Source organism: Hyla sarda, chromosome 1 (assembly GCF_029499605.1).
Source record: "Hyla sarda isolate aHylSar1 chromosome 1, aHylSar1.hap1, whole genome shotgun sequence".
Classification (NCBI taxonomy): domain Eukaryota; kingdom Metazoa; phylum Chordata; class Amphibia; order Anura; family Hylidae; genus Hyla; species Hyla sarda.
In genome coordinates this window covers 516,634,692-516,661,983 of record NC_079189.1, presented here as the reverse complement: position 1 = coordinate 516,661,983, position 27,292 = coordinate 516,634,692, and the positions used below count along the sequence as shown (strand labels likewise).

At 43.0% G+C, this 27,292-nt stretch overlaps 1 protein-coding gene across 3 annotated transcripts in view; it reads left to right on the top strand.

The window, feature by feature from the left end:
* Positions 1-27,292, top strand: part of ADGRV1 (adhesion G protein-coupled receptor V1) — a 588,171-nt gene that overhangs the window by 479,877 nt on the left and 81,002 nt on the right. For all 3 annotated transcript variants that reach the window (XM_056538342.1, XM_056538334.1, XM_056538351.1), the window contains one exon: positions 11,670-11,786. In XM_056538342.1, the coding sequence (XP_056394317.1) occupies positions 11,670-11,786 (117 nt within the window). The remainder of the gene's footprint in view (positions 1-11,669; positions 11,787-27,292) is intronic.

The following is a 27,292-nucleotide window of genomic DNA, read 5'->3' as shown; positions in this document are numbered from 1 at the left end:
AGTGTATACAGAACTAAAGAACCCATTCAGTAGCTCCGCCTTCTCTTGATCGCCCGTGACAACCTCTCCATTATCATTATTAAGGGGTCCTACATGCTCTGTCCTTGGTTTTTTTGTATTTATATATCTAAAAAAATATTTAGGATTAGTTTTGCTTTCTTTGGCCACCTGTCTCTCATTTTGAATTTTTGCTGTTTTTATTACATTTTTACAGATTTTATTAAGCTCCTTATACTGTTTAAATGTTATAGCTGACCCATCAGATTTGAATTTTTTGAAGGCTATTTTTTTGTTGTTTATTGCTCTTTTAACATCATTTGTCAGCCATGTAGGATTTAGTTTTAATCGTTTATATTTGTTCCCCTTTGGTATATATTTAGCTGTATAGTTATTTAGAGTTGATTTAAAGATGTCCCATTTACCTTCTGTATCAGTATTTGAGAACACCTCCCCCCAGTCTATGTCCTGTAGTGCAGCCCGAGAAGTTTGCCTTTTTAAAGTTATATGTTTTTGCTTTCCCCGTCTGTCTTTGTTTTCTACATTTTAAGTCAAAAGTAACGAGGGTGTACCTGTATGCCCTGCGTCCTTAAGAGGTTAACACACACACATTAACCCTTCCATATTAAAAGTTTAAATCCCCCCCTTTTCCCAAATTTCATATAAAAAATATGTAAACATAATAGTATAAAAAATATGTAAACATAATAAAAATAAACATATTATGTATCATAGTGTGCATAGTTGTCCAATCTATTAAAATATAACATTATATATCCCATACAGTGAATGGTATAAACATAAAAAAATACCACGCTGCAGATCATACCCCAGAAAAAATTAATTAAAAAGCGATCAAAAATTTCAATCATTACTACAATGGTACCGATAAAAACTACAGATCATGACTCATTAGCCCTCATGGGGCAAACTATACAAATTAACTATTATTTTAATAGTGCTGACCTAAAGTATCAAGATTACATGTTAGTTTGACCGCACAGTTAAAGGGGTACTCCGCCACTAGACATCTTATCCCCTATCCCCGATCAGATGTCTGATCGCAGGGGTCCAGCCGCTGGGGACCCCCGCAATCTCCCTCCTGCACCTGGCATTCATTTAGAGCTTGAGACATCACCACCACGCACCTTCTGGGGTGCCACATCCGAAATCCTTTGGATAGGGGATAAGATGTCTAGGGGCGGAGTACCCCTTTATTATCGTAAAAAAAGCTAATTTGCAAAATAGTTTTTTTTAGTTTTTCCAATTTCACTTCGCAAATATTTTTCTTTACATTTTGGAGCATATGTTATAAAAATAAATAAATGAAGACATTACAAAGTACAATTGGTCTCGCTAAAAATAAACCCTTATAAGGATGTGTAGAAAAATAAGATTTGTGGCTAATAAAGGGTGAGGAGAAAAAATGAAATTGCAACTGCAAAAATTGGCCCCGGTCCTTAACCCCTTCACGACAAAGTGTTACTTGTCGCGCCGCGACGTACATGTACGTCGCGGGGTTTCGGGAGCGCCGCGTCACCGGTAGCGGTGATCGGCCCGGGATGATTGCTGTTATCTAACAGTAGGCATCCCGGCACATCGCCGAGGGGGGTCCTGAGACCCCCCCATGACCGCGATGCGCGCAAATCACAGGTCAATTCAGACCTGCGATCTGCGCAATTCCGGGTCATACGGGTCACTGATGACCCGGAAAATAAGAGGGATCCCCCTGAAGGGATAGGAGTTTGGTGGCAGGGCAAAATGGGGGAACCGTCCAGGTAAGGTCGGCGCCGAAGGTCCCTTACCTGGGTCCCGGATCCCCGTTCGCGATCCTCCCCCACGTGCGGCGGCGGCGGCAGCAATACTTCCGGGTCCTGCTAGGTGAGTTGTTGCCTAGCAACATCCGGAGGGCCACAGTTTACAGTGGTCTCTAAACCGTGGCCCTCCAGATGTTGCAAAACTACAACTCCCAGCATGCCCAGACAGCTGTTTGCTGTGTGGGCATGCTGGGACTTGTAGTTTTGCAATATTTAGAGGGGTTCAGGTTGTAGATCACTAAGTGGTCTCAAATTGTAGCCCTCCAGTTTGCTGTCTGGGCATGCTGCGACTTGTAGTCTTGCAACATCTGGAGGGCCACAGTTTTGAGACCACTGGACAGTGATTTACAACCTGAACCCCTCTAAATCTTGCAAAACTACAACTCCCAGCATTCAGGAACAGCATAAGGCTGTCTTGGCATGCTGGTAGTTGTACTTGCGTGCCTCCAGCCATTGCATAACTACATCTCCCAGCATGCCCTTCCGCAATCAGTACATGCTGGGAGTTGTAGTTTTGCAACAGCTGGAGGCACACTGTTTGGAAAATATGGAGTTAGGTCATAGAACCTAACTCAAGGTTTTCCAGCCAGTGTGCCTCCAGCTGTTGCAAAACTACAACTCCCAGCATGCATGGTCTGTCAGTGCATGCTGGGAGTTGTAGTTTTGACCCCCCTCCCATGTGAATGTACAGGCTACATTCACACTGGCGGCAGATTACACTGAGTTCCCCGCTACAAATTTGAGCTGCGGCAAATTTTCCGCCGCAGCTCAAACTCCTAGCGGGAGACTCAGTGTAATCCGCCGTCAGTGTGAATGTAACCTAAAAACACTACACTACACTAACATAAAATAAAGAGTAAAACACTACATATACACACGTATATGTAGTGAGAATTTACACCCCACAGGTGTCTGACGGATCTTTGGAACAGTGGTCCGTGAAAATGAAAAATTGTGCACAGCCCACTGTTCCAAAGATCTGTCAGACACCAGTGGGGGGTAAATGCTCACTGTACCCCTCATTACATTCTGTGAGGGGTCTAGTTTCCAAAATGGTATGCCATGTGGGTTTTTTTCTGCTGTCCTGGCATCATAGGGGTTTCCTAAATGCAACATGCCCCCCGAGCAAAATTTGCTCTCAAAAAGACAAATATGACTCCTTCTCTTCTGAGCATTGTAGTTCGTCCGCAGTGCACTTCAGGTCCACTTATGTGGACCACTTATGTGGTTACAAATTGTGGGGGGTCTTTTCTGCTATTAACCCTTTAAAAAATGTGAATTTTTTTTTTTACATATGCAAAAGTCGTGAAACACCTGTGGGGTATTAAGGCTCACTTTATTCCTTGTTATGTTCCACAAGGGGTCTAGTTTCCAAAATGGTATGCCATGTGTTTTTTTTTTGCTGTTCTTGCACCATAGGGGCTTCCTAAATGCGACATGCCCCCCAAAAACCATTTCAGAAAAACGTACTCTCTAAAATTCCCTTGTCGCTCCTTCGCTTCTGAGCCCTCTACTGCGCCCGCCGAACACTTTACATAGACATATGAGGTATGTCCTTACTCGAGAGAAATTGGGTTACACATACAAGTATACATTTTCTCCTTTTACCCCTTGTAAAAATTAAAAAATTGGGTCTACAAGAACATGCGAGTGTAAAAAATGAAGATTTTGAATTTTCTCCTTCACTTTGCTGCTTTTCCTGTGAAACACCTAAAGGGTTAAAACATTTACTTAATGTCATTTTGAATACTTTGGGGGGTGCAGTTTTTATAATGGGGTCATTTATGGGGTATTTCTAATATGAAGACCCTTCAAATCCACTTCAAACCTGAACTGGTCCCTGAAAAAAAGTGTGAAAATTTTGTGAAAAATTGGAAAATAGCTGCTGAACTTTGAAGCCCTCTGCTGTCTTCCAAAAGTAAAAACACGTCAATTTTATGATGCAATCATAAAGTAGACATATTGTATATATGAATCCAAAAAAAAAAAAATATTTGGAATATCCATTTTCCTTACAAGCAGAGAGCTTCAAAGTTAGAAAAATGCAAAATTTTAAATTTTTTCATAAAATTTTGGGATTTTTCACCAAGAAAGGATGCAAGTTACCACAAAAATTTACCACTATGTTAAAGTAGAATATGTCACGAAAAAACAATCTCAGAATCAGAATGATAAGTAAAAGCATTCCAGAGTTATTAATGTTTAAAGTGACAGTGGTCAGATTTGCAAAAAAGGGCTTCGTCCTAGAGGTGAAAATGGGCTCCGTCCTTAAGGGGTTAAAGAGAATGTGTCACCAAATGTAATTAAAAATTTTTTCGAGGTTAAATACATTTTTCAAATTTTTAAAATATTTTGGGAAATATTTTTAACATTTTTTACTCGTCACAAAATATGGAAAATTAACAAATAACTTATATATAACGTTATATTTGACCAGCAGAGGGAGCTAACATGAGGGATCTGGTGAAAGCAAGGACCCTGCTGCAAAAGTGGCCTTACCTGTCGGCACCTTCCTCTTGTGTCTGTATGCAAGAGGCAAGGGGGGTCCACTAGGCAGAGCCATTATGTTGGTGATTGAAGAGTGGTAGTATAGACTATCGAAAAACTCTTGCGCACTGGCTGTCACTGCCAAAAGTCTGTTTGTCACATTTCTGTGACGCACAAGTCGCAGCTATGTTAAAATTTGCAAATATATATTACATATTTTTACCACTTTTATCCCTAAATGTACTTACCAATTTTTTGTGTATTTCTTTCCTTTCGTGTGTATGCACTACTTCCTTGACCTGCATTTTTTTGTTAAATTATAATAAAATGGTTAACGAGGGCTTGTGGGGGAATGGTTTTTTTGAATAAAAGTTTTTAAAACGTGTTTTTTTTATTTACTTTACAAACGCAGTAATTATTACCCTGGTACCCACTGCCAGAGGGGTGTCGGGAAGAACCAGTACCAACAGGTCCGGAGTGTCAAATATGGTGCTCCTGTGCCTAGGCGGTAACAGGCTGGCATTATTTAGGCTGGGGAGGGCCAGTAACAATGGTCCTCGCCCACGCTGGTAACATCAGGCTGTTGCTGCTTGGTTGGTATCTGACTGAGAATAAAAATACGGGGAACCCCACACTTTTTTTTATATTTAATTATTTATGCAAAAAATGTGTGGGATTACCCATATTTTCATTCTCAGTCAGATAAAAATCAATGCTAACGCTAAGCCCAGGCTTAGTAATGGATTCCATCTATAAGACAGCTTCCACTACTAAGCCAGTAAAATAAAATAAAAAACACGATTTAAAAACTTTTATTCCAAAAAACACTCCCCCACTAGCCCTCGTTAACCATTTTATTAATAAACAAAAAAAAAGCGGGTCATCGTCCACCAAATTTGAAGTAGTTCTCTGCATACACGGATCTAAAATGAGAAGAAAAAAACACAAAAAAATTGGTTACTACATTTATGGCGCTCTCCCCTGGGGAGAACACCCATAAAGCAGGGTTTGCAAACAGGGAGCCTCCAGCTGATGCCAAACTACACTCCCCCATAATTTCTATACAGCCTTTGACTGTCTGAGAATGATGGGAGTTGTAATTTAGCAACAGCAACATCATGGGAGTTGTAGTTTAGCAACAGCTGGAGGCACCCTGTTTCTAAACTACAACTCCCAGACAGCAAAAAGCTATCTGGGCATGCTGGGAGTTGTAGTTATGGAACATCCCGGTTGGGAAACACTGATTCACACAGTGTTGCCCCTTTATACCAGTGTTTCCCAAACAGGGTTGTTCCAGATGAAGCAAACTACAACTCCCAGCATGCACAGCCAGCCTTTAGCTTCTTACAGGGCAATGAAGTCATTAGACAGGGTCTGAATGGCACATTATCTGACTAGCACTGACACATTTCATGCTATTCAGTAGCCTAGAAAAGTTGTGTGTGACAGCCAGACCCTGTAATGACTCATGGCTCTGTAAAAATTACAGGGTCTGACTGTCACACACAGCTTTCTCAGGCTTCTGAATGGCACATGATCTACCTAGCATTGACATTTCTAGCCATTCAGGTGCCTGGGAAAGCTGTGTGTGAATAAAGCCGAGATGCGAAAGTTACATAACTCCCGAAGTTACGTTAACAGCGTAGCCAGTGTGTCTACGCCGTTTGCACAACTTTCATTAAAGTCAATAGGAGTTACTCAAATTGCGTAACTTTCTCTTCTCAGCTGCTTTTACACACAACTTTCTCAGGTGCCTGAATGGCTACAATGTCAGTGCTAAGATCATGCGCCATTTAGAAGCCTGGGAAAGCTGTATGTAACAGTCAGACCCTGTAATTATTACAGGGCAATAAGTCCTTAGACAGGGTCTGAATGTCACACAGCTTTCCCAGGCTTCTGAATAGTATGTGATCTGATTAGCACTGACACATTTCTTCCTATTGAGTAGCCTAGAAAAGTTGTGTGTGACAGCCAGACCCTGTAATGACTCATGGTTCTGAAAAGATTACAGGGTCTGACTGTCACACACAGCTTTCCCAGGCACCTGAATGGCTAGAAATGTGTCAGTGATAAGCAGATCATGTGCCATTCTGAAGCCAGGAAAGCTGTGTGTGACCTTGTCTGACTGCCATACACAGCTTTCCCAGGCTTCTGAATGTCACATTATATTCTTAACAGTGAAATTTCTAGCCATTCACGTGCATGGGAAAGCTGTGTATGAATGCAGCCGATATGCAAAAGTTGCGTAACTCCCGAAGTTACGCAAACAGAGTAGCCAGTGGGTCTACGCCATTTGCGTAACTCGCTTTAAAGTCAAGGGGAGGTGCGCAAATTGCATAACTTTCTCTTCCCAGCTGCTTTCACACACAACTTTCTCCGGTGGCTGAATTACTACAATGTTAGTGCTAAGATCATGTGCCATTCAGAAGCCTGGGAAAGCTGTATGTGACAGTCAGACCCTGTAATTATTACAGGGCAATGAGTCATTAGACAGGGTCTGAATGTCACACACAGCTTTCCCAGGCTTCTGAAAAGCACATGATCTTACTAGCACTGACACATTTCTTGCCATTGAGTAGCCTGGAAAAGTTGTGTGATCTTTTGATTGCATACACTGAACAATGCCGTGCCATAGGAGCCGCTATAACACAGCATTGATCAGTGTTATTGGTGGCGATCTGCTTCTTCAGTTCCTGTGGCGCAGCTTCCCCAAATAAAACTACAACTCCCATCAGGTTGCACTATATATAGTAGTATAGGTTATGGTGCAACTTTCTGGGAATTGTAGTTTTGGGCTTGCTGCAGAGCCATAGGCTGTGTCAAGGAATGCTGAGAGTTGTAGTTACTAACTACAACACTCAGCATGCCCTGATACAGCCTATGGCTATGCTGGATACCCAAAACTACAACTCATGCTACACTAACCTGTAATCTAACCCCTTGGGGACGAAGCTCATTTTCACCTTAAAGGGTTATCTAGGCAAAAACTTTTTTTATATATATCAACTGGCTCCAGAAAGTTAAAAGTATTTGTAAATGGCTTCTATTAAAAAATCTTAATCCTTTCAGTACTTATGAGCTGCTGAAGTTGAGTTAATCTTTTCTGTCTAAGTGCTCTCTGATGACACCTGTCTCGGGAACTATCCAGAGTAGAATCAAATCCCCATAGCAAACCTCTTGTCTCCCGTTCCTTTTGTCCATCACAAAATAACGGCTGTCATTAATAACGGGCGATAACGGGTTAAAACGGCTATTAGAAAAATCCCATAGACTATAATGAGATTTTCTAACGGCCGTTTAACTGCCGATCTCCTGGGATTTTATAACGGGCGTTTATTAACGGGAGTATTTTACAGTGTAAAACACAGTGTTTGCGTGTCTCCGCCTCTCCCATAGAGATGAATGGAGGGGGTGTGTTTCCACCAGCTGATGTGCTGGATACAAAACTCACTCTAGCAGAGCCGGGCCGGGGCCCCATATGGGAGATCTCGGGGGGCCCCAGGAGTGGGGCCCACCGCAATCAGTCATGTAGATAGGGGATGAATTTCTTATTGCTGGACATCTTCTTTAGGTTCTGCATATACTATGAAGTAAAGCTATGTTTACACAGGGTAAAAAAAAATAAAAACCAAAAGCCTGCAGTAAAAAAGTTACAAAAAGTGACAGCATTTTTCTTTTTCTCTAATTATGTGCTTTATGAAAGTCTATGGAAAAGCATTTGTCAGACATTGCTTTAAAATAGGGTAGAAATTCCGGGGCCTAGTTCAGACTGCCGGGGCCCCGTTCAGGAGATCACAGGGGGTCCCAGCGCTCGGACCCCCCGCAATCTATAACTTCTAAGTTATTTTTCTCTGCACTACTTTAATGGAATACATTATTAAATTTAAAAAAATACTGTAGCTTTTTATCCATATTTTACTGCTGTTTTTAGTTTTGATGTGTAGACCTGCTAATTTCTGTCTCCAGTAAAAGTAATCAATGTCTACCCTGTTTGCGTGTTCTTCTTTTTAAACATATTTCTTTGGGCCATGGTAGGATAAAGAAGTATGAGCTGTTGCCTGATGTGACACCTTTTTTATATTATTTGGAATACTAATCTGTTAGCTAGACTCTCGGTTGCACAATATTATATCTGTCATGCCCTCTTTGTCCATTTTTTGCTCTCACAGGCAAATTTAATTTTTGTTTATACATGAACCTGAATACATTTGAGAGCTGAAAAACAGCTATGCCGTGGCATGTTACTGGGCTTATCTCATGAAAAGTAAGACCACATTAATCCAATTACCTCTGGGTAAGCAAGTCCATGGCATTTTACATTCAGATGAGCCTCAGCAATCCCCAACTGTGATTTCGGATGAAGGGAAAACCATTTTCTCATGTTTTTATGGGAAATCTTCTAACAATGTCCATAATTACCGTAATAGAGAAGACATTTTACATTGAACTGCCTGTTAGTATGAAAGCACAGAACTCTTGTTTTAAAAATATTTATTGTTTAGGTTTCTAGCCTACGTAGGATTTATATATTAGCAGCACATGTCCAGTGTTTCTTTATTGTTTTAAATGGGTCTGGCTGGGGTAATAAATAAAATTGTGAAAAATGTAAGTGCAAAAGTAAATGCTGTACAACCCCTTTTTTAAAGGAGTATGCCAGCCTTATACATCTTATCCCCTATTCAAATGATATAGGGGATAAGATGTCTGATCCCAGGGGTCCCGTCGCTGGGACCCCCGCAATCTCGGTGCAGCCCCCAGCATTCTGTACCGGGCGATGCCTCCGAGACCGAGATGTGATGTCCCGCCAAGCCCCTCCATTTATGTCTATGGGAGGGGCATGACCATCATGGCTAAAACGCCTCTTCCGCAGACACGTTGTCATGTGGTGTGTGTGACAACATAAGGGGCGTTGCTGTGATATCACGTCTCAGAGGCAGCACCCGGCACAGAATGCTGGGGGCTGCACCTAGATCGTGGGTGTCTCAGTGGCGGGACCCCTGCGATCAGACATCTTATTGCTTTTCCTTTGGATAGGGGATAAGATGTATGAGGCCGGAATATTCCTTTAAGGCCTTATACACCCCAACATATTATCATATGTATCATATATGTTTTATATGAAGTGGTTATTTAGGATTAGAAAAACATAGCTGCTTTCTCCAGAAACAGCACCATATCTGTCCCCAGGTTGTGTGTGGTATTACAACTCTGCCCCATTAACTTCAATGGAACTGAGCTGCAATAACACACAAACTGTCAGGCAAGAGTGGCGCTGTTTCTGGAAGAAAGCAGCTATGTTTTTCTAATACTTTAATATGGTCACCCTAGCTTTTTATCAGGCTATAATGTACTACTTTGTTCTTTTTCAAATAATTCTTATTACATTTTCTCATATACTATGGGATACAAGATTGAAACATAAGACAAATAAAACATCTAAACATATAGAATAGTACTACTGTGTTCTAATAGGTAATACAGGGGCCCATGGTGATATATTAGGTTATCAGCCAAACCAGAGACACTTATCTGTATGGAGACAGATGGCTGTCCCTATTTTACCTGACTTTATCTTTAGGTGGCACTAGAGAGACAGCTTTTTTTCCCCATCGAGCTCCAAGTGAATCTCCTCAAGAAGAATCATTATCTTACAAGGATCTAAAAAAAACTAAAATGTGGTTATTTAAATATTTTTTTTAAAACGATATCAATAAAACTGCTCTCAAACACAGGCTAGTTGCATTCAATCCTAAGGGTATTTTTGGGGCAAATCTCCCTTCCTCAGACAAAGGGATGTAAGCTGAATGCAGAAAAAAGAAGAGAGCAGAGCTTCCTCTATGAGTAGTATGTATATATAGATGGGTATAACAAGTGTAGATGTGCACACCGTGTGGGGTGTCCGCTCACCTTGTGGGCTTGTGTGCCAGACAGTGTTTACGGAGCTGCCTCCCGGTAATCAGTAGGGGGTATCCCTTGCTGATCTAAGACATCAAGTGGACGGAAGAAAAAGCCGGGATCCGTTGGCGCATGCCGCAGTGATGCTCAGATGTCCAGTTAGGATAAAAGTTATTTTATTATTGCCAGATTTTAGACGCATTTAGAGGTTCCTACCTCTTTCTCAATAAAACATAGGCTTCTAACAACATTGACATACAAGTGCTATTTAAATGGGAAAAAAGCCCGCGAGTGGAATCGGACCGCCCTGTGTGAACAGAGCTGTTCAGTGACGTGTCAGGCGCACTCCGAGCATGTAAACACAGGTTGTAAACAAATACATATGATTATAAAGCTGAAGTTGGACATTCCTAGAATACAATTTATATATAAAAAAAAAAAACAAGTAAGAATAAACAAGCCTTAGCTAGTAAAAGTATGTGTATAATGTACATTGGGATACTCGGCAGTAGGTAGTCTACTGTCGGCTGATGCAATGCGCTAGTAGGATGGTGTAGCGGTGCTTGCACAGTGATGCCATGTCCCAGCCCGCCTCGGGGTTTGGCCGAGAGAACCCGGGACATAACCTGTTATGTGTGCGTGAAGCTGTCAGTGTGTATCAGCATGGCGCTTGTGCACTGCCGACATGGATGGGACTCTGGCAGATGGTGTGGATACTGCGCGTGCGCACAACTCCATCCAAGAGTCGATGGAGTTGTGCGCAGTATCCACACCATCTGCCAGAGTCCCATCCATGTCGGCAGTGCACAAGCGCCACCCTGATACACACTGACAGCTTCACGCACACATAACAGGTTATGTCCCAGGTTCTCTCGGCCAAACCCCGAGGCGGGCTGGGACGTGGCATCACTGTGCAAGCACCGCTATACCATCCTACTAGCGCATTGCATCAGCCGACAGTAGACTACCTACTGCCGAGTATCCCAATGTACATTATACACATACTTTTACTAGCTAAGGCTTGTTTATTCTTACTTGTTTTTTTTTAAAATATATTTTAGAAACGTATTGAGCTGGAAATTGTATTCTAACAATGTCCAACTTCAGTTTTATAATCATATGTATTTGTTTACAACCTGTGTTTACACGCTCGGAGTGCGCCGGACACGTCACTGAACAGCGCTGTTCACACAGGGCGGTCCGATTCCACTTGCAGGCTTTTTTTCATTTAAATAGCACTTGTATGTCAATGTTGTTAGAAGCCTATGTTTTATTGAGAAAGAGGTAGGAACCTCAGACAAAGGGATATGAGAGATATAATAGCTTAGTTTTCAGAGAGTGCTGCTCATCACAGCCAGTTTACCAGTAATAGAACTACATGATGAAGTCATTGTCGGGTTAAGTATAATTGTATTTTTCATGAACTCTTGCCCTTGTAATATCTTTATAACAGGAGTTTGTGTTCTGTTGTAGATCTCATTTCTGGCCTCGGCCTATATTAGCCCTGAACTCTCCAATGAAAGCTGTGCAGGTTTATCGTCTATCACTCACTATTTCTACCTCTGTCAGTTTGTCTGGATGCTTATTCAGGTAAGTGGAAATCCTTTGTCTGAAATAGACCCTGTTTTATGTTTTATGTTTTTGTTTTTTTTGGCAGCTGGCAACTTGGAAAGAAAAATGTTTGAGGTTGTAAACTTGTATCATTGTGGTCTACATATGAATCTTGTTATAAATAACATTGGAGGTCAGAAGTACTGTATAGTGCATATCAATAGGCCGCTGTGATAATTTGGACATAAATATTATCTGGGGTGTGGGTGAAGTAGGATGGAGCAGATGGGGTATTTTGACCAGAATTATAGTATATAGCAACATAGTCGTCCTTTAAAAATATGATTTCTGTGGCTCAGTGTGCAGGTTTCTGGCCCTGGGGGTTACTGAGTGACTCAAAAGTCAAAATTATGTAACTGGATGAACTAAGAATAAAAGTACAAAACTAGATTGATAAAGACCATGGATCACTATATCTCAATAATACCAGCCTGAGCCGATATATGTTTATATACTCAGTTTTACACTCAGTCTCCTTCTAATTGATGAATTATTTGGATTCATTAGTGTTAACATAAAATAGCTTAGAAATTGCTACACTTAAATCAGACAATAGCAGCTTGCTTATGCGTCAGCTTTTGCATCATGTTTCTCAATGCTTTACATGTCTGCGCTTTGTGATGTTGACTCATCCCTTCCCCTTCACGACATTGTCAAAAAAGAGGCAGAACATGGATGCTTTTAAAATGTAATTTAATGTTCCTCACGTGTGCCAACTTCTTTTAAATGACTGATGTTGCTAGAAAGTAGTGACAGAGACGCACAATATTGGCTATTCGAGGTCCATAGTGAGAGTTTATTAATAAACCCTGGAAGATTAGGGCCCATTAATAAAGATTGCTGTAGACAGTTTTTAAGAACATGCAGTAGAAAATGTTGTATGCACACTCAAGAACTTGATGTAGCATATGGCCTTAAATTCTTTCATATTTTACATATGTTCAACAGTTTGCCATCTTACCTTTCCTTACTCCCCAGCGCTCCACTTCTGCCTTGCTGTCGTTTTGGAAGTATAATGAAAGAGGGGGCAGGTACTCTATTGTGATCATCACATGCAAGCAAAACCACATGTCTATGCGGTGGCTAATGGTCATGTCATGTTGCCAATGGTACACCAACATTATGCAGCCAATGGTCACTTCATTTTTTGGTTTTACCCACATGGGATGATCTCAAGACAGTACCCCCAGAAGTGGAGTTTCGGGGAGAGGAAAGGTAACATCTTTTCTGCTCTTAAATAACCCCTTTAATGTGTCAAAAGTATGGAGGAGTATACAATATCTTCTGCTTGAGCTTCAGATCAGAGCAGCCATATGTGGCTTTTCTGCAGAAGCATTAGGGGCACAGCTTGCATTCTTACTCAGGTGCTAGTACTTCAGTCCATTCTACTACATAAGAAGTAACCAGCTTTATAAATGGCACATGCTAGGGGAGGGGGCTGGTACAAATTTGACATTGGGGCCCTGGAGCATCACATTACACCTCTAGCAATGGTCTTTACTCTGAGGCTTTTCAGTGTTGTGTGACTACAATTCCTAGCATTCCTTGGCAGCCATAACCAATGACTGCTGGGAGTTGTAATGTTGCATCAGCTTAAAAGACAGGTTGAAAACTGCTTCTCTAAAGAATAAGTGTTGCAATATTTTTGTAAATAAATGGTCTATGATTTTTAATGCAAGACTTTAGTTTTAAGGCAGACACATAACTAGAATGGTCATATACATTGGAACACCATGGCGTACACACCGGCTTCAACAAACCAAACACTTGGGACTATGTTTTTTCTGCTTCACGCTGTGATATGTTTTATTTGTGGGACAGCATATTGTTGGTAGGCTTAATTTGGCCAATAAAGTCTATGATTCCACCTTGGGAATGGGGTAGTATACTTTTGGTAGTATACTTTTTTAAAAAAATCTCTATTCCAATCTTCCATTTAAAGAAAAATTTAAATATTTGCTTTCCATACCATAAAGTGGCATCTAGACTCCTACACTAAGACATCCAGAAAGTTCCACAAATCATAACAGCGTGTTCCTTCTGTAGTCACTGTGCATGGCACATAGTTTTAATCGTACACATGATTTATTTGCTGTTACCTCGTATCTCAACTTGTATGGCGGAACAACAGATAAGACCAATCAGTACCAGACCCTATGACGTTTGACGCTGTCAAATATTATCAACTTATATATCATGGGTACAGACATTTTATATTCGCAAACAGAAGTCTATTTACAGACATGTAAAGCAAAAAGAGAAAGTCCTGACTGTATAACCAGCTGGAAACAGCTGATATTCTACACGATTTTCAAAATACTTTGTATTTCCTCTAAATTCTAAAATACACAGACACATTCGGCAAATGTTTCAGTAAATAAACATAAAAGTAATGTATTTTATTTAATATACTTTGTATATCAATTCCCAACACCTCCCAAGATCTCTGCTTCTTGTCATTAACTGAGATCCCTTATTATTATTATCAAATCCATGATCAAACTCCATGTGAACATATAGAAAGGTCTGAGATGCTCAACACAGCCAAGCACCTGTGTTTTCACCATATGGCCAATACAAATATGTATTTAATGGCTGCAAACAGTGGTCTTGGAAAGTTGAGGAGTTCAAAATGCAGTATGTATTCTGGTTCCCCACATGTTCCATTGCGGATCCTTCTAGTCCCCACTGCTTCTCTCTTCTCACTTCTTCTGAGACGAGATGTCATAGCAGGACCTGCTCATTCAGCCAAACACTGGCCGCATCGGTGTCCCATCTCAGCCACTGATTGGCTATACGGCAGGTCCTGCACCAAGCACTCATCTCTGGAGCAGGAAGAAGAGATGAGCAGCGGGAGGCCGGAAGGAGCTACAATGGGAGCTGTGGGGACCAGGATAGGTCTTTTTTTTATTTTTACACCAGCCACAGCATAATATAATTGTTATTTCTTTATATTGGAATACCCATTTTATATACAATGACAATTGGACGTCATGTTTCCAGTAAACTGAATTAAACTAGTAAAGAATATCCTACAAAGGCTGTTTTGTTGAATCCTTATTTATACTGAGATTATAGCATACAGGTTTCAGAAACCTGTTCCTGAGAAGGTTACACCTGATAAGAGAAAGGAAAACTAAATAACCAGCTGAGATTAACAGTCATTTGCAGAATGAAGGTGCTATATCTATCTAAAGTTTCCCAAACCTCTTTGGCGCTGCCTGAGCCCTACATTGTAGATATCTCTAGCAACATTATAAGCAGCACTTCCTTGATTTTATTAACAATACCTTTAAAACGTTGTGTTAGAAATCTCCAGGTATGAAAATCTCAGTGCAGAAAGGTCGTGTGTGGTTGTTGGAAATTGACGCAGGTCTAAACTAACATTCTCTACAGATGTGATCTTATCAGATGCATTTATGGCATCTCAGAAGATTACCTTTGGATGGACTTTTATATATAACACAGATAGATATCTTTCACAAAGATGCAGTAACATATATTTCCCATAGACTTGTATGGGACTTTAAACAAAAACCCAGACCCTAAGAAATGTGGGTGAGTAAGGGTTAAATCACCTATCCTATGTTTGTAGTTTACATATAAGTAACATGTGTGCCATGTTTCATGTTAATATCTTTAGTTTGGACGTGATGCTGGAACATACATACACATACATTGGCCCTCATTTACTACCAGAATTCCGACTCTTTTCGTCGGGTTTTGCTCCTAAATTCTGTCGACAGAATGTGCGTGTTACGCCGAGCGATCCGGGTCCCCGCTCCTCCCCGGAGCGCTCGCAGCATCCTCGCATTTGCAGCGCCCCGGTCAGACCTGCTGACCGGGTGCGCTGCAATATCCCTCTCAGCCGGGATGCGATTCGCGATGCGGGAGGCGCCCGCTCGCGATGCGCATCCCGGCTCCCGTACCTGACTTGTTCCCCGTCTGTCTTGTCCCGGCGCGCGCGGCCCCGCTCCTTAGGGCGCGCGCGCGCCGGGTCTCTGCAATTTAAAGGGCCACTGCGCCACTGATTGGCGCAGCAGGCTTAATCAGTGTGTTCACCTGTGCACTCCCTACTTATACCTCACTTCCCCTGCACTCCCTCGCCGGATCTTGTTGCCATTGTGCCAGTGAAAGCGTTTCCTTATGTGTTCCTATCCTGTGTTCCAGACCTCCTGCCGTTGCCCCTGACTACGATCCTTGCTGTCTGCCCTGACCTTCTGCTACGTCCGACCTTGCTCTTGTCTACTCCCTTGTACCGCGCCTATCTTCAGCAGTCAGAGAGGTTGAGCCGTTGCTGGTGGATACGACCTGGTTGCTACCGCCGCTGCAAGTCCATCCCGCTTTGCGGCGGGCTCTGGTGAATACCAGTAGCAACTTAGAACCGGTCCACCAACACGGTCCACGCCAATCCCTCTCTGGCACAGAGGATCCACCTCCAGCCAGCCGAATCGTGACAGTAGATCCGGCCATGGCTCCCGCTGAAGTCCCACTGCCAGTTGTCGCCGACCTCACCACGGTGGTCGCCCAGCAGTCGCAACAGATAGCGCAACAAGGCCACCAGCTGTCTCAACTGACCGTGATGCTACAGCAGCTATTACCTCAGCTCCAGCAACCATCTCCTCCGCCAGCTCCTGCACCTCCTCCGCAGCGAGTGGCCGCTTCCGGCCTACGATTATCCTTGCCGGATAAATTTGATGGGGACTCTAAGTTTTGCCATGGTTTTCTTTCGCAATGTTCCCTGCACTTGGAGATGATGTCGGACCAGTTTCCTACTGAAAGGTCTAAGGTGGCTTTCGTAGTCAGCCTTCTGTCTGGGAAAGCTCTGTCATGGGCCACACCGCTCTGGGACCGCAATGACCCTGTCACTGCCTCTGTACACTCCTTCTTCACGGAGATCCGAAGTGTCTTTGAGGAACCTGCCCGAGCCTCTTCTGCTGAGACTGCCCTGCTGAACCTGGTCCAGGGTAATTCTTCTGTTGGCGAGTACGCCATCCAATTCCGTACTCTTGCCTCCGAATTATCCTGGAATAATGAGGCCCTCTGCGCGACCTTTAAAAAAGGCCTATCCAGCAACATTAAAGATGTGCTGGCCGCACGAGAAATTCCTGCTAACCTACATGAACTTCTTCATCTTGCCACCCGCATTGACATGCGTTTTTCCGAAAGGCGTCAGGAGCTCCGCCAGGATATGGACTTTGTTCGCACGAGGCGGTTTCTCTCCTCGGCTCCTCTCTCCTCTGGTCCTCTGCAATCCGTTCCTGTGCCTCCCGCCGTGGAGGCTATGCAAGTTGACCGGTCTCGCTTGACACCTCAAGAGAGGACACGACGCCGCATGGAGAATCTATGCCTGTACTGTGCCGATACCGAACACTTCTTGAAAGATTGTCCTATCCGTCCTCCCCGCCTGGAAAGACGTATGCTGACTCCGCACAAAGGTGAGACAGTTCTTGATGTCAACTCTGCTTCTCCACGCCTTACTGTGCCTGTGCGGATATCTTCCTCTACCTTCTCCTTCTCTGCTATGGCCTTCTTGGATTCCGGATCTGCAGGAAATTTTATTTTGGCCTCTCTCATCAACAGGTTCAACATTCCGGTGACCAGTCTCGCCAGACCCCTCTACATCAATTCTGTTAACAACGAAAGATTGGACTGTACCGTGCGTTACCGCACGGAACCTCTCCTAATGTGCATCGGACCTCATCACGAAAAAATTGAATTTTTGGTCCTCTCCAACTGCACTTCTGAAATTCTTCTTGGATTACCGTGGCTTCAACGCCATTCCCCAACCCTTGATTGGTCCACAGGAGAAATCAAGAACTGGGGTACTTCTTGTCACAAGGACTGTCTTAAACCGGTTCCCAGTACTCCTTGCCGTGACCCTGTGGTTCCCCCTGTATCCGGTCTCCCTAAGGCTTATATGGACTATGCTGATGTTTTTTGCAAAAAGCAAGCTGAGACTTTACCTCCTCACAGGCCTTATGACTGTCCTATTGACGTCCTCCCGGGTACTACTCCACCCCGGGGTAGAATCTATCCTCTGTCTGCTCCAGAGACTCTTGCCATGTCGGAGTACATCCAGGAGAATTTAAAAAAGGGGTTTATCCGCAAGTCCTCCTCCCCTGCCGGAGCTGGATTTTTTTTTTCTGTCCAAAAAAGATGGCTCCCTACGTCCTTGCATTGATTACCGCGGACTTAATAAAATCACGGTAAAAAACCGCTACCCCTTACCTCTTATCTCGGAACTCTTTGATCGCTTACAAGGTGCCCACATCTTTACCAAACTGGACTTAAGAGGTGCTTATAATCTCATCCGCATCAGGGAGGGGGACGAATGGAAGACTGCATTTAACACCAGAGATGGACACTTTGAGTATCTGGTCATGCCCTTTGGCCTTTGCAACGCCCCTGCCGTCTTCCAAGACTTTGTTAATGAAATTTTTCATGATCTCCTATATTCCTGTGTTGTGGTTTATCTGGACGATATTCTGATTTTTTCTGCCAACTTAGAAGAACACCGCCAGCATGTCCGCATGGTTCTTCAGAGACTTCGGGACAATCAACTTTATGCCAAAATGGAGAAATGTCTCTTTGAATGTCAATCTCTTCCTTTCCTAGGATACTTGGTCTCTGGCCAGGGACTACAAATGGACCCAGATAAACTCTCTGCCTTCTTAGATTGGCCACGCCCCTCCGGACTCCGTGCTATCCAACGTTTTTTGGGGTTTGCCAATTATTACAGACAGTTTATTCCACACTTTTCAACTATTGTGGCTCCTATCGTGGCTTTAACCAAGAAAAATGCCAATCCTAAGTCCTGGTCTCCCCAAGCGGAAGACGCATTTAAACATCTCAAGTCGGCCTTTTCTTCTGCTCCCGTGCTCTCCAGACCTGACCCAGCTAAACCCTTCCTATTGGAGGTAGATGCCTCCTCAGTGGGAGCTGGAGCTGTCCTTCTACAAAAAAATTCTTCCGGGCATGCTGTGACCTGTGGTTTTTTTTCTAGGACCTTCTCCCCGGCGGAGAGAAATTACTCCATCGGGGATCGAGAACTACTGGCCATTAAATTGGCGCTTGAGGAATGGAGGCACCTGCTGGAGGGATCAAAATTTCCAGTTATCATATACACTGATGACAAGAATCTCTCCTATCTCCAGTCTGCCCAACGACTGAACCCTCGCCAGGCCAGGTGGTCGTTATTCTTTGCCCGTTTTGACTTTGAAATTCATTTTCGCCCTGCTGACAAGAACATTAGGGCCGATGCCCTCTCTCGTTCTTCTGATGCCTCTGAAGTAGAGGTCTCTCCGCAACACATCATTCCTCCTAACTGTCTGATCTCCACTTCTCCAGCCTCCATCAGGCAAACTCCTCCAGGGAAGACCTTCGTTTCTCCACGCCAGTGTCTCGGGATCCTCAAATGGGGACACTCCTCCCACCTCGCAGGCCATGTGGGCATCAAAAAATCCTTGCAACTCATCTCTCGTTTTTATTGGTGGCCGACTCTGGAGACTGATGTTGTTGATTTTGTGCGGGCCTGTACTGTCTGTGCCCGGGATAAGACTCCTCGCCAGAAGCCTGCTGGCCTCCTTCATCCTCTGCCTGTCCCCGAACAGCCTTGGTCACAGATTGGTATGGACTTTATTACGGACTTACCCTCATCCCGTGGCAACACAGTTGTTTGGGTGGTCGTTGATCGATTTTCCAAGATGGCACATTTTATTCCTCTTCCTGGTCTTCCTTCAGCGCCTCAGTTGGCAAAGCAATTTTTTGTACACATTTTTCGCCTTCACGGTTTGCCCACGCATATCGTCTCGGATAGAGGCGTCCAATTCATGTCTAAATTCTGGAGCGCCCTCTGTAAACAGCTCAAGATGAAATTAAACTTCTCTTCTTCTTATCATCCCCAATCCAATGGGCAAGTAGAAAGAATTAATCAGGTCCTGGGTGACTATTTACGGCATTTTGTTTCCTCCCGCCAGGATGACTGGGCAGATCTTCTACCATGGGCCGAATTCTCATACAACTTCAGAGTCTCCGAATCTTCTGCTAAATCCCCATTTTTCGTGGTGTACGACCGTCACCCTCTTCCCCCCCTCCCTACTCCCTTGCCCTCTGGTTTGCCCGCTGTGGATGAAGTGACTCGTGATCTTTCCACCATATGGAAAGAGACCCAAAATTCTCTTTTACAGGCTTCATCCCGGATGAAAAGATTTGCCGATAAGAAAAGAAGAACTCCCCCCATTTTTGCTCCCGGAAACAAGGTATGGCTCTCCGCTAAATATGTTCGCTTTCGTGTCCCCAGTTACAAACTGGGACCACGCTATCTTGGCCCTTTCAAAGTCTTGTGTCAGATTAACCCTGTCTCTTACAAACTCCTTCTTCCTCCTTCTCTTCGTATTCCCAATGCCTTCCATGTCTCTCTCCTTAAACCACTCGTCATTAACCGCTTCTCTCCCAAACTTGTTTCCCCCACTCCTGTTTCCGGTTCTTCTGACGTCTTCTCCGTGAAGGAGATTCTGGCCTCCAAGACTGTCAGAAAGAAAACATTTTTTTTGGTGGATTGGGAAGGCTGTGGCCCAGAAGAGAGATCCTGGGAACCTGAGGACAACATTCTAGACAAAAGTCTTATCCTCAGGTTCTCAGGCTCCAAGAAGAGGGGGAGACCCAAGGGGGGGGTACTGTTACGCCGAGTGCTCCGGGTCCCCGCTCCTCCCCGGAGCGCTTGCAGCATCCTCGCATTTGCAGCGCCCCGGTCAGACCTGCTGACCGGGTGCGCTGCAATATCCCTCTCAGCCGGGATGCGATTCGCGATGCGGGAGGCGCCCGCTCGCGATGCGCATCCCGGCTCCCGTACCTGACTCGTTCCCCGTCTGTCTTGTCCCGGCGCGCGCGGCCCCGCTCCTTAGGGCGCGCGTGCGCCGGGTCTCTGCAATTTAAAGGGCCACTGCGCCACTGATTGGCGCAGCAGCCTTAATCAGTGTGTTCACCTGTGCACTCCCTACTTATACCTCACTTCCCCTGCACTCCCTCGCCGGATCTTGTTGCCATTGTGCCAGTGAAAGCGTTTCCTTGTGTGTTCCTAGCCTGTGTTCCAGACCTCCTGCCGTTGCCCCTGACTACGATCCTTGTTGCCTGCCCTAACCTTCTGCTACGTCCGACCTTGCTCTTGTCTACTCCCTTGGACCGCGCCTATCTTCAGCCGTTGCTGGTGGATACGACCTGGTTGCTACCGCCGCTGCAAGTCCATCCCGCTTTGCGGCGGGCTCTGGTGAATACCAGTAGCAACTTAGAACCGGTCCACCAACACGGTCCACGCCAATCCCTCTCTGGCACAGAGGATCCACCTCCAGCTAGCCGAATCGTGACAGTGCGACAGAAAAACCTGAAAGAATCTGAATCACTCTGAGTAAAAAAAAAAATTCCTACAAAATGGTCCTTGTTTTTGGGAAAAGGGGCGTGTTCCCTACATTTCATCCAAAATCACTCGTCTTTTCTGAAAACCACTCTGAAAATCATGTGAATTTTCTGGGAAGAAACCCTACACTTTAAAGCATGTATAAAGTTTCAGAAAAGGGAATACATTATCTGGCTGTTTGCTCCTTTGCCTACCTCGTCTTTTTCAAGAGATTCAGTTTAATTTTTTTTGCACAATTTATTTTTTAAACAATGTTTTAGCTTTATTTTCACATTTTCATGAGTCTTTCCTATTGTTTCAGTGATAATGGTGAATCATAGGCTGCTTTCACACTATGAAGTTCACCCGTTAATAAACGTATGTTATTATGTATTATTAACAGAGGTTTAATAACGGGTGTATTAAGGGATGCTACAAAACATCCGTCATGTACTGGACGTTTTTACACCTCTGCCTACAGACTCCCACAGCCAGGAACAGACTTGTTTCCATGATGGGAGTAGTAAATCCCTAGAAGCGGAGTCTGCAGAAAGCTGGGGAGGCTACATTCGTGTTTGTACTACTACTCCCATCATTGAACTGAGTCTGTTTCATGATGGGGGATGTAGTACAGGGGCTGAGGGATTGATCGCCCCGGGTCTCACTTCTGACACCCGATGCGATCAGAAGTTATTAAGCAGGGGAGCGGGCGGCATGCTCCGCAACCCTGAGATCACAATGTATTTTTTACTTTCATTTTTAAATTCCCTGCAGGGATCCCTGAATGGCCGGTACTGAGGAGCCAATCAGGGATCCCCCTGGGGTTTTAAAAATGGACAATGTGAGGGAACATATGTATAATAAAAGTGTTGATTGGGGGGGGGGCATAGAGCACTATATATCTAGCCCCCGCCAGCGCATTAATAAATATATGACCCCCGCCAGCGCATTTATAAGTATATATCTATACCCCCCGCCAGCGCATACTGTGACCCCGCCAGCACATTTATAAGTATATATCTATACCCCCCACCAGCGCATACTATGACCCCACCAGCGCATTTATAAGTATATATCTATACCCCCTGCCAGCGCATACTGTGACCCCACCAGCGCATTTGTCCTAATTTTCTATTGCAGCTATATGTGACAACCATACCTATCAGAACGTAATTAGAAGGGGCACGGCGAGATGATCCTGACAGATATACTATTCATTCATTGTGCCGGCAGCTGTATATGTATATAGATGTGCTGGGGGGCAGACATATAGCGTTATCTGCCCCCACAGCGCTTCTATATACATATGCAGCTGCCGCGATATGAATGAATTGTATACCTGTCAGGATCATCGGCCGGGCGGCTGCTGGATGCGCTGCTGACATATATACTTGTCATATATAGCACATTTGTACAGCGTTATATATGACAAGTATATATGTCAGGAGCGCATCCAGCAGCCGCCCGGCCGATGATCCTGACAGGTATACAATTCATTCATAGAGCAGCAGCTGCATATCTATAAGATATATATATATATATATATATATATATATATATATATATATATATATATATATAATATACCCATTTTAATACATCTTTATATATAAATTTAAATGTATTAATCTCTCATATATATATATATATATATATATATATGTATATATATATATAGTTATATATTTCTATACATATATATATATATTTTCACAAATTATATATTTTTTTCTTTTCCCGGTTTTCATTTAAAAAATCTGTCGCACTGCGACAGAATTTTAATTGCGGCAGATTTATGCATGCACCAGATTTTAATGTGCGACAGTATTAACCCTGCGACAGATTTTACCATGCGACAGATGATCCCTGCGACAGAAATTACTGTGCTACTAAAAAGATCTGGAAAAATGCGACAGATTAGTAAATACCAAGAGAAAAAAAGTTCGGAAAAGCAAAAGTCAAACACAAACCGACACTCCACTGAGGGCCATTGAGTTTTATATATATAGATTTTCAGAAGGACATATTGGGTTTAGCTCAAGTGTTTTAAGAGTCAAATGTTTTAGGGAAACTGGAAACAGAAAGGTGATACCATTTTAGATCCCTATACAACCCCTTTAAATGAAATCTGTCCGCTCTGTACCATATTCAGCTGCTGACATGAGCAGATAGGGAGATAAAACAAATGATACTTGTCTCTTATGTCTGATGGTTGTTTGAAAGGAAAAATCATGTTTTTCTTATGAACTCAATAGTCGTAGAAGCGGTGCTGAGTTGCAGGATGTATGCCTTCTCTGCCCCCACCCCTCCCTGCCCTGCATAATTGATGTACAAGGCTCAGATGTGGAAGCCATACCCTGTACATCAATCACACAAGGCAGGGAGGGATGGGGGAGAGAGGAAGCTTGCATGCTGCCACTCAGTCTGAACTCTGAAACTCTTGAGCTCATAGGAAAAACATAATTTGTTTTATTTCTTCATTTGCCCATGTCTGCAGCTCTGAGCCTGATATACAGCGGACACATTTCATTTAATGTTCTTTTAAACTGAGGCATGCTATACCTCTCAAAGAAATGCCCTAAATAAAACACAGCGTATACATTTTACCCAGACTAATCTTTGATACATTTGTACATTCCTTTATTCTTCCACACAGATCTGGAATACAGTAGCTGGGAATAAGCATCTTCTATGTAGAGGTTAGGCTGGGTTCACATATGTCCAGTGCCCGGCATAGTTTCCCTCCGGCGTGAACCGTTTAATTGAATGGGACAGTTCACAATCATCCAGCGTCTCAATTTTGACGCCGGATGGTTGGACACGCTGGACGGCAACAGGTAGAGGAAATGCCCGATGTCCAGAAACAATGGACGCCAGATGCCATACAACTGATGAAAACTGCATGTTGTCATCAGTTATGGCATCAGTTCCGTCGAAATCTAGGCTGAGTTCACCTGTGTCGGATGCAGGACATATGTGAACCCAGCCTTAGTCCTATGTTCATGATACAACATGTCAGCAACTATTGACCACCCAAATGTCAGTACTTCAGCATACAGATATCACATCGCAAGACACATATTTACTAACACACCACATTCATGTATCAATATTGAGTTATTTAGAATGGTGAAAACCTGAACCTGTTAGATGAACATAATTTATAGGGGCATTCCAACATTGGAAAATCTATACTCTAAGTATCTGATTGCAGGGGGTCCACACTCTTGGACTCCTCCATCCTCACAAACGCCATGCACTGTCTATGAGAGCCCTGGAGATACACAGGTACAACGCTACGGTATATCCGACGCTCCCTCAAACATGCAATGCATTGACCACTTGTTGTTGAACCCCGCTCCATGCATCGGGGAAATTCAGGGCCCGATTCTAAAGATTGTGGGGGATACCAGATAGAGGTATACGTTTTTAAGGGCTGGAATACCCATTAAAACATTTCAAAGTCTATGTTACCAACCTGGAATGTTATTGGAAGTCACTTATACTGTTTTATGACCATTTAATGGCTTCTTATCTTTTCAGCACTAAAAACACAAAATGTATCACTAAAGTGATAACAAATGTAACTGTGCTTATGGCTGCTTTCTTCATGTATGTCAGCGCTGCTTCTATGTGACAGAGTAATAAATTCCACATTTAAGAAGATTATATTTGCACAGACTGTAATTTCAAGCAGTTAAATGACATTGTCATTAAAGGGTCACATAGAGTTTACCCCGATAAGTCATATTCAGTAATGTAATACGCTCAGTTTACACAACTCACTTCACATAAATTCATTGTAAAATATATTCTGTGTATATGTACATAAAGTAATATAAAATAATAATAAGGACACTGGACGGTACCAAAAGGAATACAATTTATGAAAGTCAGAAATTTGGAACTAACCACATATTTATTTCTTGTATGATAACATGGTGTACTATAAATGCCTTATCTCATTGTTTCAAAACCAGTGTGACACATGTATAGATGTGATCTGGTTATGTAGTAGTTGTCATTACGGTACTTTACTGATATAATGCTATTAAAAGGAGCATGTTATGAAACGACTATTCAATAAGCGCCCATACAATGATACAGAAAATGAACAGATGCTCAAATGTCATCAGTTATAATTGATATATCTTCATATTTACATATATCTGTCTGTCTATCTATAAACAGGATAATACAGCAGCACACTGCTAGCACAAAAACACAGATAAAACATGAAATGCTGTATTGCTATAATGCAAGAAATGAAAAAGTGAGGTACTTAGCTCACAATTTGGCGGCCAAATAGCTTGGACCATCCCACCACGATAAGGTGACCTCATTGGGACGGACCCTACACTGTGAATATGCCTCTGTGCAATCAGTTTACAGGCTTGCAAGGTCTGAGACATCCGCACCTTATACAGCACCCAATGGAGGTAGGTGGGGTGCAGGAGCACACATGGAGGTAGGCACTCCCCCATATGTATAACACAAACAAGGATAAGTTAGCCAGCACATACTGATACCGAAACTACTGCATGGACCTGGCATACAGGTGCACGCTGCTAGGCTGAATATACATAAACAGGATAATACAGCAGCACACTGCTAGCACAAATATACAGATAAAACATGAAATGCTGTATTGCTAAAATGCAAGAAATGAAAAAGTGAGGTACTTAGCTCACAATTTGGCGGCCAAATAGCTTGGACCATGCTTCCACGATAAGGTGACCTCATTGGGAAGGACCCTACACTGTGAATATGCCTCTGTGCAATCAGTTAGCAGGCTTGCAAGGTCTGAGACATCCGCACCTTATACAGCACGTAATGGCGGTGGGTGGAGTGCAGGAGCCAACAAGGAGGTAGCCACTCCCCCATATGTCCGTCCCAATGAGGTCACCTTATTGTGGTGGGATGGTCCAAGCTATTTGGCTGCCAAATTGTGAGCTAAGTACCTCACTTTTTAATTTCTTGCATTATAGCAATGCAGCATTTGATTTTTTATCTGTATCTTTGTGCTAGCAGTGTGCTGCTGTATTATCCTATTTATGTATATTCAGCCTAGCAGAGTGCACCTGTATGCCAGGTCCAGGCAGTAGTTTTGGTATCAGTATGTGCTGGCCAACTTATCCTTGCCTGTCTATCTATCTATCTACAGCAGAAAATGCAGCATTCATGGATAACATTCAAGTGTGTGGGTTTTATTCACCAAAATGCAGTAAACATCTATCTATCTACTCGCATTCATCTGTCTTTCAGTCTTTCTTTCTTTCTGTCAATTATCTATCTATCTATTTAATAGAAACCAGAAGAACCGCACAATTACTAAAAAGTAAAAAAGAAATTTGAAGGTACCCGCAGTTATATGAGCCGTGGTGAGAGGCTCAGATAATCAAAAAATCCAAGTAGTCCACAGCACACAAAAATCCAGTGAAAATAGCAAAGTATTTATTCAATTTCCAGTGCAAACAAAAAACAAAAAAAACAAGTGCTACGTTTCAGCAGCCTCACGCTGCCATTCTCAAGCACATTTTTTGCACTGGAAATGGAATAAATACTTCACTTGATTTTTGCTGGATTTTTGTGTGCTGTGGACTTCTTGGATTTCTTTTTATTTATCTATCTATCTATCTATTCTACCTATATATTCTATCTATCCTATCTATAAATTCTATCTATTCTATCTATATATTCTATCTATCTATCCATTCATTCATCCATCCATCCATTTATCTAAAAATAGGTATAGAGCAGCACCTCCAAAACAGCAAATTAAGTAAATATGGTGTAGGCAGGTCTCTGGGACCCCGGTCCCGGGTCCAAAAGGATACAGAAACAAAAGAATGACCGCAGTACTCCAGAGTATCAAAGAATAAAAAGTGACTTTTATTCCAACAGGCAAGTGCGACGTTTCGGTGTTCTCATAACACCAGAATGGTGGCTTGAGAATGGTGTTATGAGAACACACACTAACAGTCACTTTTTATTTTTTGAGACTCTGGAGTTCTGCAGTCATCCTTTTGTTTCTATATCTATCTATCTATCCTATCTATTTTGGAAAAGACTATCTCTCCACAGCACCAAT